We start from the raw sequence: 21,553 nt of genomic DNA on the forward strand, positions 1-21,553 counted from the left end.
TGGAGTGTATTATCACCAGCAAAACTATGAACAGGAGTGGCCATTAGTGAGAGATGATCATTAGCATACAGGAGAAAGCAGAAGTCTAGAGCAGTGTTTCTCAACCGCCGGGCCACAGCCTGGTACCAGGCTCTGGCATCAATTATACCGTGCTGAGAGAAGTTCTCCTGGAATTTATCATTTTAGTTTTCTAAGCATTTTTCATGAATAAATATTTTATAGTGGAAATATTCTGAGGAGAATAATATGTCAAAAAGCTCAGACCCAGAATGTCTGCATAACATCTGTTTAGCAAATGTCAGTGACCAAGCCGCGTATTTTTAAACATGGAGATATTCACGAATTATCGTTATTTTCAGACATGGAAATCTTTCAAATTTGGGAAAGGGAATACCGCTGTTTATGACCAGTCATAAAAATTGCCTCAAGCTGATAACAATGGGTGGCGTATCCTCAAAACTGATAGTATCTATCAGTTTTGAGGATATCCTTGAATAGGTGCCCATGCATGGGCACCTGTTCAAGGATAGGATAATCATCACTAAATATTACAATGGTTTGATTAATTAATTGTTACTTTCCAGTTTATGACAAACACAGTGGCTTCTATCACCTATACAGTGCCAGCCAGTAAGAGACAAAAATTGTTTCTAAATTATTAGGCAGCTATTTTCTATTACTTTTAAACTTATCTGTTGTCTCTATCTCTGATGAAACATTTGGATTCCAAATGCAAAATAACAGTGGTCATATCAAATATTAGTAATTAAACTCATTTTCTTCTGACTGCTGCGATAATCGTGTCCAAAAATTTAAAACACGCACTTCTTAAATTTCAAATATTTGTTTACTTCTTTCTTATTCTCTCACACACAATCTTGTAAAATAACCACAATAGAAAGTGAAAAAGATGAAATTATCAAAATTTTTAAACAGCCACAAACATATCACACAAAATTCAGTAGTAATACTTAGGTCTCTGCTGCCCACTCATGAAACAAAACACTAAGTCAGTGACATGCAAACGGTTTAAAGATGCTGGTTGTTTAGGAGGATATTAAGTAATTTGTGTTTATGAGAAAACTTAGAGAAAGATAAAATAATAGAATAAATAAAGTTTAATCCTTTATTCAAGTGTGAGCAAACAAAGTCAAAGTTTGCACCTGAAAATATCTTCAGGACTGGGGTAAGGTAGTACAACACCAGGCAACTCGCAGGAAAGGTGGATCAACATGTTTGCAAGGAGATGTGCTGTGCATTATGGGAGATACTAAGACAAGGAGCTGAGAGCTTGATCCACCTTTGCTGCGAGTTGCCCGGTGTTGTACTAGCTTACCCAAGTCCTGAAGATATTTTCAGGCGCAAACTTTGTTTGCTCACACTTGGATAAAGGATTAAATTAAATTTATTATAGTCTAACCAAGTGAAAAATAAACTTTCAAATAAAATAATATACTAAATCAGTTTTATATTCTAAGTATTCAAAATTTAAGGAATAATTTAAATTATAAATTAAATGTAAATTACTGAGCAGAAAAGAACACAAAGAAAACCTGAGTCAAGAAAGAATATATTAAGTTACAGAAGTCTGATTGTATCTAAAAAATCCGTAAAAAAATAATACTGACGGATAATTTTATTTACTTTTTTATTAAATTCTCGTCGTCTCTTCCAGTGTATTTCAGGGACATCGGTGGAGGATCTATCCCCATTCACAACATTCCCTTCATCATCAAGTGCATCATCAGATTCTGCATAATAAAGGAAAGTACTGATTCTCCAATTGTTAAGTAATAAGTAGAAAAATAATACTTTATTTTCAAAATATAAACAGAAAAGGAAAAAACAAATGGAACCAAGATATCAAATGATATACACACAGTATAAAATTCCAAGATAAGGTCTCAAAAATGGATTTTGAATGGCATAATAATCATGGCAGTTTGGATTCCTTGGTAACTTACCTTAAATAGTCAACACTCCAAAATTCACTTCACAGAAAGAATCAAATAAATGTTTGCCATTTCTCAAAACATTAAGTCACTCCCTTTTTAGATGGTTCACTATCTTCTTCCATTTACAGAAAACTGAAACCCAAACACACACACTCACACACCGGAAGATATTGACAAACAATCGCATCACCATCCAGCACAATGATATTTTTGAATTCTTAAATACCAACTCTTTGAGTGTTTTGAGAATTAAAGAACTATTTGTTATAAAAATGCAGTCCTTTCCACAGAGCTCAACTATTAATTGTTGAGATTATATTTGGTCATTCAAACATATAATTAAATAGAAATATATATTGATCTTTAATTGACCATGATTTATAAATATCTAAATACCAATAAGTTTTGCCGAACGGTGCTGTCCAGCTTCCTCAGGGCTTATAACGGTAAGAGAAAAAACTCAAAGTGGCTAGTACAGAGAAAATGGAGTAACACTATCATATAAACATTAAAACAGAATGCATAACATTACATGCATGGAGCATGTTGTGTTAGTCACTGTTATGAGAGCACATTCTGCAGTTTTGAGTGAAATTACATTCTTGCAGACTACGTGATCTTATTAAGGTTTTCCATATGTCAGCTATTATCATTCCCTGGTTTCTGTTAACATTTTCTCCAGAACGGAGGACTACAACGGCTTCTTTGAAATTTCTACAATGGAAATCTTCTTCTAGGTAAGGCATGAAGCTGCTATCCCAATCAATGGTATGGTTAGTAATTGCGAAATGATGGGCTAGACCTTAGTTGTCTGTTCTGTTGTTATTAACATCCCCTATATGTTCTTTTTTTCGGATTTTGAGGCTTCTCAACTTAAACCACAAGCACATGGGATGTTGTACACTCCAGCGTGTTTGAAACTATGATGAAATTACTCATATATCAGAGACATTAATAAAAAATGGCTATCCAAAGAATCTAATCAACAAGATTCTTCATAGAACCCCCCCCCCCACAACAACAACAACCTACCATCACTCAATACAGTTCATCCTCAGTTATTCCTTATGCAGGTACAATGTCCGAGAAGACTGCGAAACTTTTTAAACCTTTCAACATCAGAGTTGCATTCAAACCAGTCAAGACTGTCCATCATGTTTTGAGATCGCCAAAAGACATTAATCCTTTTTTCAAATACGCTGGAGTGTACAACATCCCATGTGCTTGTGGTCTAAACTATATAAGACAGACATTGAGAAGCCTCGAAATCCAAAAAACAAAAAAAAAGAACATATAGGAGATGATAGACAACTCAGGTCTAGCCCATCATTTTGCGATAACTAACCATACCATTGATTGGGATAGCAGCTCCAAACCATACCTAGAAGAAGATTTCCATTATAAAAATTTCAAAGAAGCCCATTGTAGTCCTCTGTTCTGGAGAAAATCTTAACAGAAACCAGGGAATGATAACAGCTGACACATGGAAAACCTTAATAAGATCATTTAGTCTGCCAGAATTTAATTTCGCTCAAAACTATGAGAACAGTGTTAGTCACTGTTCTCATAACAGTGACTAACACAACATACTCCATGCATGTAATGTTATGCGTTCTGTTTTAATGTTTCATTTATACAATAATGTTACTCCATTTTCTCTGTACTAGCCACTTTGAGTTTTTTCTCTTACTGCTATAAGCCCTGAAGATACCAGACAGCCCTGTCGGCGAAACTTGTTGGTATTAGATGTTTATAAATCATGGTCAATTAAAGATCAATATATATTTCTATTTAATTAGAGCTCAACTATCTTTGTCACATTTTTTTGGTCAATAGCTACAGCTCCTGCAAGATAGATAAAATACCATGTCATCTATACTTCACTCCACCCATCCATACACACAAGAGCAAAACATCACTATTCCTATTCCATTCTATATCCTGGGTACAGTAAAAAATACTAATAAAATATAGCCTTCATACAACATCCAAAGCACATATCAAATTAGCAACTCTGATCTCCTCACTTAAGTTATAAACTGCATCCTCTGGCATATCCTGGAATTAAGGAAGTGCCCTGTGACTCAGACTACTATAGGCATACAAGAAATTCCATTAACATCTATCTCAGAATATATAAGAAATACATTCACTATCATGATTATGGCAAGTCCAGACTAGCAGAATATGGCAATGAGGCATTCTTCTACTCTTAACAAGTATGGCTGTATTAATCTGCAAAAAATTTGGGAGACAGTCAGCTCCTACACAATTGCAATATATTCTTTTATACAACATTAGAAGGTGCAAATTAGGATTTCAGATCTTTTGTCCATAACCATTTGAATTGTTTCATATTTTCACTGTTGCATATTATTGTGCTCAGAGGCGGCTGGTATGAAATCCAGTGAAATATAAGCTAGTCAAACATCCATTTTTGAAATTATGGATTCTACAACTGTGTTAAAATAACTCTTTTTATTATCCCAAAGTTTCGATCTTCATATCAAGATCATCATCTGGAGCATACACAAATATACAAGATAAGCTGCGTTACATTTCAAACCGTAATCTAGAGAAACAATGATTTGATCACATGCTACTCACTGGCATAACTCTGGTGAAAAAAAATAAAATAATAAAATAACCTTCCAGTAACAGTGATGTCCTATTTCTATTATTACAATTGTTATTTTTGATTTAAAAAAAAAAAAAAATTATAAATTATAACATGAATAAACTTTCTTATAGATTTTTTTTTCTTTTCCCTTCCTTAACGGTGATGTCCTATTTTTCAGTATTAAAGTTGTTATTTTAGATCCTGGATCTTCTAGAGTCCTGTTTATTTGTTCTTAGAGAGGAAGGATTTGTGGGATGAATATATGCCTTCCATATGTATGGGATTTTTAGACCATCATTATTGTTTAGATTGGAGCGGTTGATAATGATCTCACAAGCTTCCTTAAATTTGCGTTCATACCACGCTTTGGTGTGATTATGTGAAAAAAATGAATCTGCTGGTCTCGGATAATAACACATATGAATTAGTTAACTATAACCCAACTAATAGAATCAAAAAGAAAACAGAGAATCTACTTAAGTCAATTACCATATGACCCCAATATACAGTCAAAAAACTATTTCCACACTACGCTCGTTCCCTGAGAATTTACAGGCTACCGAAAATTCACAAAGAAAACACACCATTAAGGCCTATAGTCGAAAGGATTGATAGCCCGACATCACTTAGCCAAAAAATTAGCGGCAACACTCAAGGAGTTGGCAGGTCATTCCCCCTCCTATATCAAAAACACACAACACTTCATAAACATCATCAAAGACATTACATTAGAAAAAGATGATCTATTAGTCAGTTTTGATGTCTCTGCTCTCTTCACGAATGTCCCAATCAATGACACAATTCTTCTTTTACAGAACAAATATTTCCTCCAGATATCACGCTGCTCTTTGCGCATGTATTACATTCTGGTTGTTTTGTATGGCAAAACGCTTTCTACCTACAAAAAGAAAGCACAGCCATGGGATCGCCATTATCCCCCCCCCCCCGATTGCTAACTTTTATATGGAACATTTTGAACAACTTGCTTTAGTTAGGTCCCTCCCTTTTAAAACCCAAAGTTCGGCTAAGATACATTGACCATGTTTTCACAATTTGGTCTCATGGCCGCCAGATACTAGGCAATTTCCTTAGCCACCTAAACAAGCAACACAAATGTATACAGTTCACAATTGAGATTAAAAAACATAACACACTGCCGTTTCTAGATACACTTGTCACACGTCTTCCCTCGGGCAATCTTTCCTTCACTGTTTACCGGAAACTGACACATACTGGCCAATACATACACATAAACTCCTACCACCACCCAACACAAAAACTAGATATCATCAATACCCTAAAAAACAGGGCTCTGAAGATCTGCTCCAGTGAACAGGCACTGAAAAAATGAATTTAAAGTGATCAGTAATACTTTTCAAATAAACTGATACGGCCAAAACACTATCACCAAAATTCTCTACAAGACCTCAATAAAAAACAAAGACAAACCAGACTACAGTAAAACTATAACCATTCCATACATTAAAGGGACATCAGACAAAATAAACAGAGTACTACAAAAATACAACCTCAAAGCCACCTTTAAACCTCCTGCAAAATTAAAAAGCTTACTCAACTCATCCAAAGACCCACTCCCTCCGCTGGCCCACCCTGGAGTATGCCATATTTACTGCACCTACAACATACTATACATAGGAGAAACAGGACGCACAATTCCGATCAGACAAAAAGAACATAAATGACACATCAAATATAATAATTATGGGAAGCTGGCCTTTCTGATCATGCTCTGAATACATTACATAGAATTGACTGGAAAAACACTAGTTGTCTACATCATACCAAAACATGGTATGAACGCAAATTTAAGGAAGCTTGTGAGATCATTATCAACCACCCCAATCTAAACAATAATGATGGTCTAAAAATCCCATACATATGGAAGGCATATGTTTGTCCCATGAATCCTTCCTCTCTAAGAACAACTATAAGCAGGACTCTAGAAAATCCAGGATGCTAAATCAAAAATAACTTTAATACTGAAAAATAGGACATCACTGTTAAGGAAGGAAAAAGAAAAAAAAATCTATAAGAAAGTTTATTCATGTTATAATTTATAATTTTTTTTTTTTAAATCAAAAATAACAATTGTAATAATAATAATAGAAATAGGACATCACTGTTACTGGAAGGAAAACCATCTAATAAGCAAGAATGTTTATTCATGTAATCAAAAATTAAATTAGCTTGATGTACATTTTTTCCCCCCCACCAGAGGTCATGCCAGTGAGTAGCACGTGATCATATCATTGTTTCTCTAGCTTACGGTTTGAAATGTAATGCAGCTTGTCTTGAATATTTATGTATGCTCCAGATGATGATCTTGATATGAAGATTGAAATGTCAGGATAATAAAAAGAGTTATTTTCACACAGTTGCAGAATCCATAATTTCAAAAACGAATGCTGATCACCGTATAACACTAAAAGTCAATAAACATCCTTTTATAAATTAGTTTGTTTTGGTGTCATAATAGCATTTAACTGACCACCAGTTGAAATTATACATATCTTTCTTCTGTCCTAGGAGAAACTGCAGTCATTGTTCCAAGTTAGTCAAGTCTTTGGCACCCCAAAACAGATTTTTAACCAAACTAAAAAACAACCATATTAGGATTTTATGGACATATTTAAATTACTGATATTCTTGGGATTAGATATTGATATCTAAGGGTGGAGACTAGCAGCAGGTCTATGCAAATGTTTTTCTGTTAAAGTAGTCCAAGTAATTGTTGACCGAAGAATGAAAAACTCTGGATTCTACTTACTTGGAAACTTTTCCGAGTAAGTAGAATATAGAAATATACTATAATTTATAATTATATGCTATTTTGTTCTCAATCATATATTTTTGAGAACTGCTGATATTTGCTTAGTCTATTTATGCAACTTACTGAAGTATTACTTGAGGTTGTGTGCAGTTAAGTGCTGTGTGTGTGTGTGTGTGTGTGTGTGTGTAGAAAAGAACAACAGTGCTGGTTTTCACCAAAAGGTGCAAAACTTTACAGGGAAACACACAGAATTGTCGACTTTCATAATTTTCATAAATTATAAATTATTTCATAAAATCTTCATATCAGACGAGTGCCATGTCTATTTACTGTAATGTAATTCTGAGACATGGCAAACACAAATTAGGTTTTATTGAATAGTGAGGGGGGGGGATTATAATTCCCCATTTCATTGGGGAAATAAAAAGTAATAAACTGTTCATGAAAATAAATGGCTTTCCATTAGAAACAGAAAGCAAAATTAATATAGCAAAACATTTTTGTTTACAGTTGTTGAGATTACCCCCACCCCCAAAAAAATTCATTGAGTCTTCTGCTATTTTTTTTGTTTATGGGAAAGCTCTTATGCCCAAAATGTTATTTAATACTTCTTTTTTAACCAAAGAAACCCATTGAAAGTTGTAGTAATTATAATTATTAATTTTATTAGTAACTATAATATGAAAGCATATACTATCCTCAAGAGTGGTGCTTCCTTTTGGTACATACCACATTCTTTCAAGCTAACAATCCTTCAAAGGTGTGAACAAAAAAAATTGATTTCCAAACGTGATCAGATAAATGAGATTAGTGTATCAACATTTTGAATAGAGAACCTACAGACAAAGTAAAGTAGGTGGTGATATCTTCAATAAACATGAAGTTGAGTGAAGGCGAAAAATTATTATTTTCCTGACCTCCATGGAGTCATATGACTTGTCATAGGAGGTCAATGACAGAAAACACAAGTCTATTGATATACCACTTCTTAAACTCATCCACCAGTTGTCGATGGCCTCTTACTCACTACTTCCTTTTGCAACTTTCACAAATGGCTTTTTGTCCATATTTCTTTCCCCTCATTCAACCATATCAAATATCTCCCCAGGGTCAATCCAATAATTACCTGTCGTCCCAATATCGTTTTCATATTCAAAGTTTTATATGATGGAACGAACATAAATTCTCGTGGTCAATGTCCTCTTCCATACTGCAGCAATTCTTTGTGTAGTCTTCATAAACTTTGCAACATGGTCTATGAACCTCAAATTTCTATCTGCAATCACCCCAAGATCCCTTGCGTTCTCCACTTCTTCCAGTATAACCCCACCAAGTGAGTACCTGGTGGGATCCATCAAGTACTCATTTGGTGGGATCCACTGATAGGATACTTGGTATCCCATCTGTGGATCCCAAATTTTAAAACCTTACTTTGGCTTAAATCACAATAAAAAATGATGGTACAACATGACAGAATTTCATGCCAGCTGGGCATTGCCCAGTTAAACAAGCCACACAATGTTTTCACCAGGGAATCAGGGCAAACAGCAAAAAGTCAGCTACTGGAACAAATCCTAAAACCCCAACTCAACATCGCCAGAGTTCAAGATCAGTACTATCAACATAAGAAGCCTGAATGGCAAAGAAATGGAGCTAGCGGAGGAATTGGATAAGTACCAGATTGACATAATAGGGGAGACTGAAACAAAAAAGACAAAAACTGGTGAGATCCTTCTGTGCAATAAATACAAAATGTTATATTTAGGCAATGACAATCAAGGAAAAGAAGGAGTAGCAATAGTATTCAACACTAAATACAAGGCTAACCTACTTGAATGGCAGGCAGTCTGAAGTAGAGTGATGTGGGCAAATATCAGAAACAGCACCACATCTAGTATAACTACAACTGCTAACCACAGTACCAGTTCTGAGACAGGTTCTACCTCTACAAGCAATGGTCAGAAGACACTATCAGTTCAGTTGAGTAATTTTCAAAATATTTCATTTTTACTTCATTTTAGCTTGCTGTTTTTTTATTTCAATGAAAAGAAATTTTAGTTAAAAAATGTTACTTTTATATATACAAAAGTAAGAAGCAGATCTGCCAAACAAATGAAACCACTACACTTTAACCTGCTTCTAATTTGTCAGCTGTCTACATATCCCATATGTTTTATCAGAAGAAAGGTCAAAGCTATATAAACTGAGAGGAGACCTCCACATAGCCTTTAAAGGAATGCAGAGAAATGACCAGGGCTTCTGACCTAATGTCCAGTTAGCACCTTCTCATGGTGCACCCTGTCAGGTATCTACCTGGATACTGAACGAACAAGGATGGGCTGCCAATATGGGATTAAGCCGACCAAATTGTATTCTTATTGGCTTAAACCAAAATAAAAAATGGTACAACATGACAGAATTTCATGTCAGCTGGGGCGTTGCCCAGTTAAACAAGGCCCACCATTGTTTTCGCCAGGGAACCAGGGCAAACAGCGAAAAGTCAGCTACTGGAACAAATCCTAAAACCCACCCCAACTCAACATCACCAGAGTTCAAGATCGGTACTATCAACATAAGCCTCAATGACAAAAAAATGAAACTTGCATAAGTACCAGATCAACATAATAGGAGTAACTGCAACAAAAAAGACCAAAACTGGTGAGATCTTTCAAGATAATAAATACAAAATGTTATATTCAGGCAATAACAATGTGGTAAAAGAAGGAGTAGCTATAGTATTCAACACTAAATATGAGGCTAATCTTCTTGAATGGCAGGTAGTATCAAGAAGAGTGATGTGGACAAATATCAAAATGAGGAACTGGACAATGAGACTTATTTGTGCCTATGGTCCCACAGAAGGTACTACTAAGGTAGAAGTGGAGGAACTTTTTTGAAGCCTTAGAGAAAGCAACTGACACAATGAAAAAGAAAAAGTTGGTCCTTGTTGGGGATCTAAATAGCAGAGTAGGAAATGATTGTCAGATATACAAAAATATTTTGGGAAAATTTGGAGAAAAGAGCAAAGCTAATAATAATGGCAAATACTTGTTGGATTTCTGCTCAGGACATGGACTGGTTATTACTAACACCATTTTCCAACATAAAAATATGCACAAATTCACATGGAGAGAAGAGGCAAGGAATAAGAATAGTCTCAATGACTATATTATTGTTGACAGTGATGTTTTCTCTCTGGTGCAGGAGACGAGAATGTACAGAGGATTTGAAATTGGAAGTGATCACCATTTAGTCTTAAGCAAGATAAAATTGAATTTCATATTGAAAACAAGAACATGTAAGAAAGTTTTAAAACGAATAAAAGTTGAGCAGCTATCAGATGTGACCTGTAGACTAAAATATACAAACATTATTCAAGAAAAAAATGAACAAGTTTGAGAACAGGAATCAAACCTTGGAGATTCAGTGGCAAGCTCTGAAGAAAACACTGATTGATTCTGCCAGAGAGGCATGTGGTGAGGTTGTCTGTAAGGATAGAAAAATCAGAACTCCGTGTGGACACAGGAAGTTAAAAAGGCAGTAAAGGAAAAGAAGAAAGCGTATCAAAAGCTCCTGGCAAATAAGTCAGCTTGTGCTCTTAGAGAATAGAGACAAATATAAGAAAGCGAAACACTGTAAAACTAGCTAAACAAATCATGGGAGGACTTGGGTAAGAACATTGAAAATAAATATCAAGAAGGTGGCAAAATATTCTGGAGGCTTTTGAACAAGCTCAGAAATAGAGGAAAGAGTGCTGTAAAAAGAATTAGAGATGAAAAAGGTGACATAAAAACTGTAGAAAAAGATATCCTTGTTGTATGAAGTAACTACTTCAAAAAATTGCTAAATGAAATAAATGGTGACAGCACAATGATAAAAATACTCAAAAGGCATGCAATCAGGAATACATATCCATACTTCAAGTAGAAAAAGCCATGAAAAGCCTGAAATGTGGAAAGGTAGCACGAGTAAATGATATTAGACCAGAAATGCTCAAGTATGGAGGTATAAAAGTTTTGCAGTGGATGCACTGCATAGTACAGAAGGCCTGGACAGAGTGACGAATTCCAAATGACTGGAGTAGAACTCTCATAGTACCCATATATAAAAAGGGAAATAAAATTGAATGCGAGAATTACAGAGGTATTTCTCTATTGAGTGTTCCTGGTAAGATTTATGCCAGTATACTTGAGAAACGGTTGAGAAGGATTGTGGAAGGGATGCTTGGTGAAGGACAAGCAGGATTCAGGCCAAACAGAGGTTGTCAGGATCAGATTTTTACTTTACGACAGATAGTTGAGAAATCATGGTAATATAACAAAGATCTGTATTTAAGTTTTGTAGATCTGGAAAAGGCATATGACAACGTGCCAAAAGAGAGGCTATTCAATACGATACGGTTATATGGTGTCAGTGGGGCATTACATCAAGCAATACTTAGTCTTTATTTGATTTGTAAATCAGCAGTTAAAATTGAAAAAAGTACAGGAAGATGGTTTAATGTTAAAGCTGGTGTGTGACAAGAATGTACATTATCCCCTCTGTTATTCATTATCTATATGGATCACATTATGAAGGAAAGTGGTAATAAACATTATATCAAAATTGGAGATGTTAATGTCAGCTCTTTGCTTTATGTGGACGATGTTATACTTCTAAATAAATCCGCTACAAGCCTGTAAGATTCTCTGACTAAATTGAATAACTGTTGTAATAGATATGGTATGAAGGTCAGCAATAAAAAGATAAAGACAATGAAAATAGGCAGAATCATTGAAAATGTCAACTGTGTTGTGAATGGAGAACCTGTGGAATAAGTAAAACATTTCAGCTACTTAGGCATGATTTTTAGTGAAGATGGTAAATTAAATATGGAAATAGATGACAGAATCAACAAAGCTGATATGGTAAGAAGTCAACTGAATAAATTTATATGGAATAAGAGAGAAATTAGCCAAAACACTAAATTAGCTGTATACAAGACAGTGTCTAAATCAATTTTAACTTATGGATCTGAGAGCTGGGTCAGAAGTAAAACACTTAACCAAAGAACTAGAGACCACAGATATGAGAGTCCTGAGAAAGATTAGGGGCATGAACAGATGGCATCAATGGCAATATCATATTAAAAATGAGGCCATTAGAAAAGAATCTGACATTGTCAGCATCCAGGAATTTTTATTACTATTATTATCCCATGGTATTATTACACCAGATCACAGAGGTCAAAATTAATGTATTTTATACAGCACCTTTTCTGGGTTGTTAAAAAGTTCACATTTGGAAATATTCATACAATTTAGTAAATGCATTGGCAATGCTTCCTCGATGTTACAGATTTTTCAGATGGGGAAGACTTTTATGCTATTGCTAAACTTGATTGGTCTTATGTGGCAGTCTTGAGGTGAGGGATCATGGTAATGGCACAGTGATTAAACTTGGAGTTGATGGTAGCTCCTGGTTTTTCTGCTGAATACCAGTGGTGAGTCATGTCCTTGAGAATCGTTCTTTTTATGTTTTCTTTTTAAGTGGTTAAAAAAAGATTGAAATCTGTGGTATCACTTGATGTTGCAGCCTTTTTTTGCTACTTCATCTGCAGTTTCATTTCCCTTTAATTCCACATGGGATGAAATCCATTGGAAAATTATTTCGAATCCTTATATAGTTTGTTTTTTGCTATGTCTCAAAGTATTTGTTGAAGGCTGGTAACAGTTCTTAATAGCTTGAAGGGCTGCTAAGGAATCCGTGAAAAATATAAATTCCTTTGGGTTTTGTTTATTCAAATGTTGCAGTGCTGTGTCAATGGCTATTAGTTCTGCATGGTATGAGTTGCATCCAATACTGTTAGCTGATTTTATAGTTCTATATTTTGAGAGCCATAGATGAGTACGCCACTCAGAATTGCCATTTGGATTTTTGGAGCCATCTGTGTAGATCTTTATTGAGTCAGGTCCATATTCCATTATTTTTGAGAGCTAATGATTTCAGGGTTTTCTAGGCTTTTTTTCTCATGTTTCCCTATTTCAAAGTTGATGACTACATTTTTCCTGTCTCTTGATTTGGAGGAAATGCCGTGTAGTTGTCTATTTTTATTATTATTATTACCACGGGCTACTCCAGGAGTCCTTAGACTCATCAAGGGAGGCCCCAAACATCATGTTCACACAGCTGTTCAACATTCTCACAGTATCTATCATACCTTGCCTTGAACTCGCTCACTGTCATAGCACCCACAACAGACTCTGGCAAGCTTATTCCACTCATTTACCACTCTAAAAGTAAAGAACCCAGCTCTTGCCCAGCTTCCATGGGTGTCCCCTAGTTCTCCCACCACCAGTCCTGATCTCAAAAATATCATCTGAATTAATCCTATAGAATCCTTTTAGCAATTTGAATGTCTCAATCATGTCTCCCCTTTCCCGCCTATCAACTAGTTTCTGCAACCCACAAATCTTCAACCTGTTCTCATATGGTTCATTCCATAGACCTGCTATCATCTTAGTCACTCGCCTCTGGATCCTCTCAACCTCCTCCCCATCAAGAAGGAACCGAGGTGACCAAATCTGGGCACAGTAGTCGAGATGAGGTCTTATCAGGGTTCGGTACAGAGGTACAATAACTTGTTTTTCTCTGCTCGTCAAGGTATTTTTCAACAACCAAGTCAGTTGATGAGCTGATTTAGCTACTTTTGCAATGTGCCCCCTCAACTTCATCTCCCTATCCACCAACACTCCCAAGTCCCTGGCCTCATCAATCTCTTGGAGTACAGTTCCACCAATGTGGTATACTGCTGCTAATCTTTTCACTCCGAAATGCATAACCTTACATTTTGTCACATTAAATTGACATCCATTCTCCTTAGTCCAGAACTCTATTCTATCTAAGTCATCTTGCAAGACTTTGACATCTTCTGCATTCACTATCGCCCTACCCAACTTTGCATCATCAGCGAACAAATGAACTGTCCCACTTAGACCCTTCCCTATATCGTTAATGAACAGATTAAACAGCAGTGGTCCAAGAACAGAACCCTGTGGCACACCACTAGTCACAGGCCGTTTTTTGGACTCTACTCCTGAATAAACTACTCTTTGATATCTCTCCATCAACCACCCAGCAATCCATCTCACCAACCCTATATCCATTCCCATATGTTGTAGTTTACGGATTAGAATTCCATGTGGTATCCTGTCAAACGCCTTTGCCAGGTCCAGCAGTATCACTGTAAACCCATTTCCCTTATCCAGTTCAGCCGTCACCTTGTTATAAAACTTGAGCAAGTTACTGAGGCATGATCTACCCTTCACAAAGCCATGCTGTCCTCTGTACAGTATCTCATTTTCATCAATCCATTCCTGTATTTTTCCCTTGACTACTTTCTCCAAGACCTTGACAACGACTCCTGATATGCTGATCGGTCGGTAATTTGCAACCATAGTCTTGGATCCTCCTTTATGTAGTGAAACTATTTACCCCTCTTTCCACGCCTTCGGGACTAAGCCAGACCTGAGACTCAGATTAAACAACATGGTGAAGGGCACTGATAATTCATTAGCCGCTTCATGCAAGACCCGTGCCGGTATACCATCCAATTTTACAGATGTATTCACATTAAGGTTCTGTAATAGACTATTCACCTCCACTTCATTCATCACAATTCCCATATAAACTAATGGTTCCTTCATTTTTTCAACGTCACCACCTGGATGATATACTTTTGCAAAGTGCGCGCTCAGTAACTCCACTATATCGACTGGTTCAGTGAACTCTTTACCATCGTCATTCCTTAAAATCATTTTGCCATGTACAGTTTTTTCCTTGCTTGCAGCATATTGAAAGAACTGTTTGGGATTCTCTTTTGCTTGCATAGCTAGTTTCCTTTCATAATCGGCTTTTGCTGTTTTTACCACACTTGTTACCCTTCTGGCCTGTACTTTATACCGTTCGTGTGCCTGCAGGTCACCCCTTTCTTTAAATTCCCTCCATAGTTGTTTCTTTTTTTGCAGCTCAAGCTTAATGGTGTTATTCATCTATTTAACCCCTCCTTGTTTCACTATTCGGACCTTAGGTATACAATCAGCCATAACCTCCTGTAAATGCTCTGTGATCACTTCCCATGCTCTATCGACGTCCAGCCCTTGCAGTTGTACATGCCATGGCACTGATCCAAGCAATCTCCTAAGCTTGTCATACTTGCCAGCATGGTAATTCCACATATACCCTGTCTTAATCACAAATTTCACACCTTTAGCCACCTCCCAGGTCAAGACCTTATGATCACTCTCACCAATAGGTGGCAACATGATCATATTCATTACAGTCAAATTCTCAGATACTATTACCAGGTCAAACATTCTCACACCACTAGTATTTTCAATTACATGCTGTTTCAGATAGTTATCCCTTAATAAGTGAATAAAATCCATTTCCTTCCTCACATGTGTCCTCTCCTCCTTCCAATCAATGTTACCATAGTTGAAATCCCCCATAATAATTACCCTCCTTCCACTCATTTCATCAATTTGTTTATGCATACCATCTCCACCATCTATTCCATCACCTGGTCTATAGCAGCACCCAACTGTATATTTTATTCTGCCAGTATCAATCTCACACCAAATAGCCTCAAATGAGCTCCTTTCACTATCCTGCAATACTTCAATTCTCCTTGGCTGCAGTTCATCAGCTATCATCAATAACACCCCTCCCCCAATTTTATTCTCTCTGTCCCTCCTAAACATACCATAACCTACACATTCTATCCCACTAACTATATCATCTTCCGTCAGCCATGTTTCACTAATGCCAATAACCTGTGGCCAGGAAGAGCCAATCAAGGCCAAAAATTCTTCCTTCTTGTTCCTAATACTCCTGGCATTAGTATACATGAATTGCAGTGTTCCCTTTGTCCCACCCCTATCTTGATGCGTTATTCTAAATATTCCATTCCCATTTTTTGTCCTTATTGCTGGCTCAGGTACATTATATACATTTTTACACTCAACTGTCTCACTGATGTCTGGATATCCACTTCCCCCCCTCCTTGGTAGTTCTAGTTTCCCTGGTTCTGCACATCCATTTTCACTTCATTCAGCAACACTTTTTCCAGTCTCCGCACACCAAGTCCATTCAAATGCAGGCCATCCATCTTGTATAAGTCCTTTCGCCCATCAAACTCATTCCACATGTCCACAAATTCCACACCACACCGTCCGCATAACCTGCGCATAATATCATTTGCGATTATGGCCCTCCTTCTAAACTCCTCTCTGTCATACCGCGGTAACAGACACACCATTCTAACTCTGTCACTCTTTTCTTTCGCTACCTTTAACAATACTTTCAAGTCCTCTCTCATAAAAAATTTATCACCTTTCAATTCATTCGTACCAGCCACAATTGTTATTTCTTTCACCCTCTGTTTTTGCACTCTAATGTTCTCACTTACATCCTTAAATTTCGCACCCGGTAAGTACGATTTAGTTACACTCCCATCTATTACTCCTCTTAATAACGAGTCACCATACAACACTCTCTCCTTCATTTCAGAAACTCGCCCATGCTGTTTATTTATGTTAGCCAAATCACTCTGGAAAGAGTTTTGCAGGTGCTCTAATTGCCACTGCACATCTTGTATCACTGCGCGCAGCCTAGCGATCTCACTTCCTACAAATAATTCCTCATTTTTTTTATCATTCAAACCATTTTCTCTTTCTGTATAATTGCTCTCACTCTTTCTTAGCTCACTGCTCACATTGCCATCTTGTACACCGCAATTCCCTATTGAGCCACTATTTTCACTCGCATTCTGGCTTTCTTCAACCATAACTGTCTCACAACCTGACACATACTTCGACTCCTCACTTTGCATACACTTTCTACACATTCTCCCACCACTATCACTTTCAATCCATACTCCAGCCTCATTCGGGAATGCATACATTCCACACACATCACATTGGACAAATTCTCTCACATTATAGTTTTTGAACAATGGCGTCGTATTTTTGGACACCATTATCTTACGTCGCATTGGCGCCATATTCAAATATATGAAACGTATCATTAAAGACTAAATTAATTTACGGAATTTACACCAAAATCACACAGACACAACAAGCTACCAAATTTAGACAATATTACGTTATGATTTTTAACATACAGGGTGTTCGGGATAAATTTGACATATTTATAATTAATTATATTTTTCCGTAAGTTACATGTATTAACACACACTTCTCTTCATTTAAAAGTTTGGACCCTTCTTCATTCATATACAAGATGTCAGAAAGGATGGATAGCTGGAACCCACCTGAATCATGGAAGAGAATAACTTGTATCATGATGATTCGTGCCCGCCATCAAAATAAGGATATTACGACTGCTGCCCAATGCTCCCTGAATACAGTAAAAACAATCAGGCATGAACTAGAGACTTGCAATGGTGACTACGAGGATGTAGCAAGAAGAAAGATCCCTAGCAGACGATCTGATTGCGTTCGTACAGTAGAATTCCTCGCAAATCTGCAGGAACAGGTGTTGAAGAACCCTGGCATTGGAATTCGGTCTTTGTTCGTGGAGTTGCTAACTGTAGTCAAGCCCTGGATAACAAGGGTAGCCAATGGTAGGCCGTATGTATGGCAGCAGGATTCGGCCCCTTGCCACACCTCTGGGAAAAGTCAAAAATGGTTGTCTGAAAATTTCTACGACTTCACCAGTCCAAATGTTTGGCCTCCAAACTCCCCAGACCTTAACCCCATGGATTATTTTGTATGGGGCGCAGTTGAAAAAGACACCAATCGCACTTCCAGTAATACAAAAGCCCAGTTAATGGATAAAATTAAAACAGTTTTTGCAGCCCTTCCCAGGGAGACTGTAGCATCAGCTTGTTCGAGGTTCCGAAGCAGAATTGAAGCTGTGATCGATGCTAATGGTGGTTATTTTGAGTAAATCTTGTTGATAGTATTGTAATTAACTCTGCCTGTAATGTTTTTTTGTCAATTCATTAAATTTAATAGATACAAAGAAGATTTTCTTTTTCCTTACGAAACTGTCAAATTTATCCCGAACACCCTGTATATTCTAATTTCCATTCAAAATTGTACTTAGCTTTCGGGAGCTCCCTGAAAACACGACCGTTCCCCACCGTTTTATTTAGACAATCCAAGGAAATTTTATTTTCCATGATTTCATATATTGTTGATTTTTTCTTTATTCTGTTTGTTGGTTGCCAATTTTTAAAAAGTTCACTTGTTCTATGATGTGCAAGGTTTGCTCTTTTTTCTACAAATTTAGTAAGATTTTCTGCCACCTAAGAATAAGGTTGGATTTGAATTCTGCTATTTTTCCAAGAGTTGCATTCCTTAGTCCACATATGATTCTAGCTGCATTTTTCTGAATTTTTATAAGCTTGTCTAAACTGGTTTGTGATGTTTGCATCCAAATAGGCGAAGCATATTCCATTATGGATCGGAAAATAGAGATGTATGTGACTTTTAAGGTTTTAGCATCGGCTCCCCATTCTTTACCTGAGATACTTTTCATGATATTTACTCTTCTTTTTGCTCTGACTGCAACATTGTTGATGTTTGTTGAAACTTAGTAATGGATCCAGAGTAACTCCAAGGTATTTGGGGTTTTCATTAAAGGTAATTAGTTGGCTGTTTAGCTTAATCTTTAGTCTTAACTTTCTGAAGTGGTTATTAATGGTAAATACACAAATTTCTGATTTAGTAGGGTTCATTTTGATTTTTTGGTTTTCACAGTATGTAGATAACCTTTCAATGGCTTTGTTTAAGTGACCTTCTGCTGTTTCTAGGTTATTGCGTGCTGAGAATAGGACCAAATCATCAGCAAACATAGCAATCTTTGTTTCTTTATTTATATTTTTATTTAAGTCATTTACGTAGATGGAAAAAGGAGTGGACTCAAAAGGCTGCCTTGAGGGAGTCCCTGTTTTATTTTCACTTTCTTGGAAAAGGTATTATTTATTCTATCTCGAATTGTTCCATTTCTTAGAAAGCCATAAAACCAGTTTAGAACTTTTCCTTCTATTCCAATATGACAAATTTTGGAAAAGAGTTTCTGCCTGGACACCTTGTCAAAGGCATTGCTAAAATCTATAAAAGCTGCAATGGTGGATTTGATAGGTTTGGTCTGGAAATTATCTTGAATTGTCTGGGTTAAGTAAAAAAGTTGATCAGTTGTTGAGTGATTTCTTCTCAAGTTAGCCTGAAAATGTGGTAGTATACTATTTTTGTTTAGATAGTAATTCAAACGTTAGAGTATCATTTTTTTTTCAATCAATTTGCCTGGAATTGAAGTCAGTGAAATTGGTCTATAACTTCCTGGTTGGTCTTGAGGTTTGTTAGGCTTTAAGAATGGCATGATTGTGGCTATGTTCCAGTCTTTTGAAGCTTTTCCTTGTTTTAGGCTATTGTTGTATAGGCAAAGTAGCCCATCTAAGGCTAGGGAAGGAAGATGTTTGATCATAATTCCTTGTATGTTATCTGGTCCACATAACTTATATCTAGTCTCTCCAAGGCATCTCTCAATTCAGAGATTGTAAATGGATCCGAGAATAATTTGTTTTTATATTTTGGGGAATTTGCAGCATTTTTCTCCTGTCGAGCCTGTTTTGATAGCATCTAGGAATGTATTAGCAGCTAATCTCCAGTGGTATGGTCACTTAAACAAAATGGGAGAGGAAAGATTAGCAAAACAAGTGTTCTCTGCCAGGTTGGCAGGAAAAAGACCCAGAGGAAGACTAAGATATAGGCGGATTGATACAGTAAAAAGTGCCTTAGAAGATAGAAATATAAGATCTGATAATGTTGGAGTCTTGACTGAATTGGAGGAAAATTATTGATCAGAAGTTAGTAGTGGTGTAACTTTTCCAGGTAGTACTATTATAATATTCTATACATCCCTGAGAGTACATATCAGGAATTTGATGACTTTTAGCTGCATTAAATGTACATCCCCCACATTTTAGCTTATTCACATCCTCTTGAAGAGCCAAAACCATCTGCTCTATTATTAATAATCCTCCCAGGCTTGCAAACAACTGAACATCGCCCTGTAGTCCTATGACAACATCATTGACATAAAGAATGAATAGCAATGGACCCAATACTGAACCCTGTGGAACTCCGCTTGTAACCTTCCTTCTACCTGATAGTAGGAAGTTTACAAGTGACTCCCCTATATACAACTCTCTAATATCTACCCAAGGACCAATCACCAATCCACTAACCTGATATTTAAATCCATATGTTGCAACTTAAAAATCAACTAGTCATGTTGTAAACTTTGGTCGTTTATTTATTTATTTTATTTGCTTTATGCTCTATTCTTATGCCTTACACCTTGACTTAACCCTCCAAATGGCCAGGACATATATATACATCCAGCTAAATCTGGATACGATTCAATACAACTGTTGAAAGAACATGGATAAGAAGTGCAATTTGACTGTTCTCTCCTTTACGAGGTGTGATAATCCTTCATGCTGCAGGGAACACTTAAACAGATTATCTCGCAAAGCTGAGTCTCAGTTTTCTATAACAAGAAACGAAGCTCCTTGTTTTATGTTGGGCAACTGGATTGTTAGTTATATTAGACAGACTAAAAATATAGAAATTATTTTTATTCTCTCTTTTTATTGTACAGTTTATAATTCAGGATAAAATATAAATCCTTGCATACTTTCTTCACTTAAATATTGCATTACCTTAATGTTTTTCTGTTAATTTTGTCATATCATATCACTAAGTTTTTTCAAAATATCATAATCTACTAATGAAGGGGATACAAATCCTTTGATGTTTATCTGCCAGTAAGTGAAACTCTAAGAACTATCGGCAAATACAAGATTAAGTAACCGCTTGGTAGTACAACACCAAGGCAACTCGTATCAAAGGTGGGGCAAGCTCCCTCACAATCCTTGATATTTTCTCATAATGTAAAAACACAGCCCCTAGGGGATGTAATACTGTAATTACATTATGAGGAGAGGTCCCTACCCAGACCGGTTTCAACCTTTTTTGAGGTCTCATTAGTGAGTAGGTAGACCTGGACAATAACAAGGTTTAAGTGAAAAGAACTTACCTTGTTATCTTCCAGGTCTACCTACTCACTGATGAGACCTCAAAAAAGGTTGAAACCGGTCTGAGTAGTGACCTCTCC

At 36.4% G+C, this 21,553-nt stretch overlaps 1 protein-coding gene across 5 annotated transcripts in view; it reads right to left on the reverse strand.

The window, feature by feature from the left end:
- The window catches only part of mRNA-cap (RNA guanylyltransferase and 5'-phosphatase mRNA capping enzyme), a 450,753-nt gene that overhangs the window by 211,456 nt on the left and 217,744 nt on the right, over window positions 1-21,553 (reverse strand). For all 5 annotated transcript variants that reach the window (XM_090411578.1, XM_090411577.1, XM_090411573.1 and 2 more), the window contains one exon: window positions 1,645-1,751. In XM_090411578.1, the coding sequence (XP_090267704.1) occupies window positions 1,645-1,751 (107 nt within the window). The remainder of the gene's footprint in view (window positions 1-1,644; window positions 1,752-21,553) is intronic.

This window comes from Typopeltis vanoorti, chromosome 21 (genome assembly GCF_054136105.1).
Source record: "Typopeltis vanoorti isolate ZY-2024b chromosome 21, IOZ_Tvanoo_1.0, whole genome shotgun sequence".
Taxonomy (NCBI): Eukaryota; Metazoa; Arthropoda; class Arachnida; order Uropygi; family Thelyphonidae; genus Typopeltis; species Typopeltis vanoorti.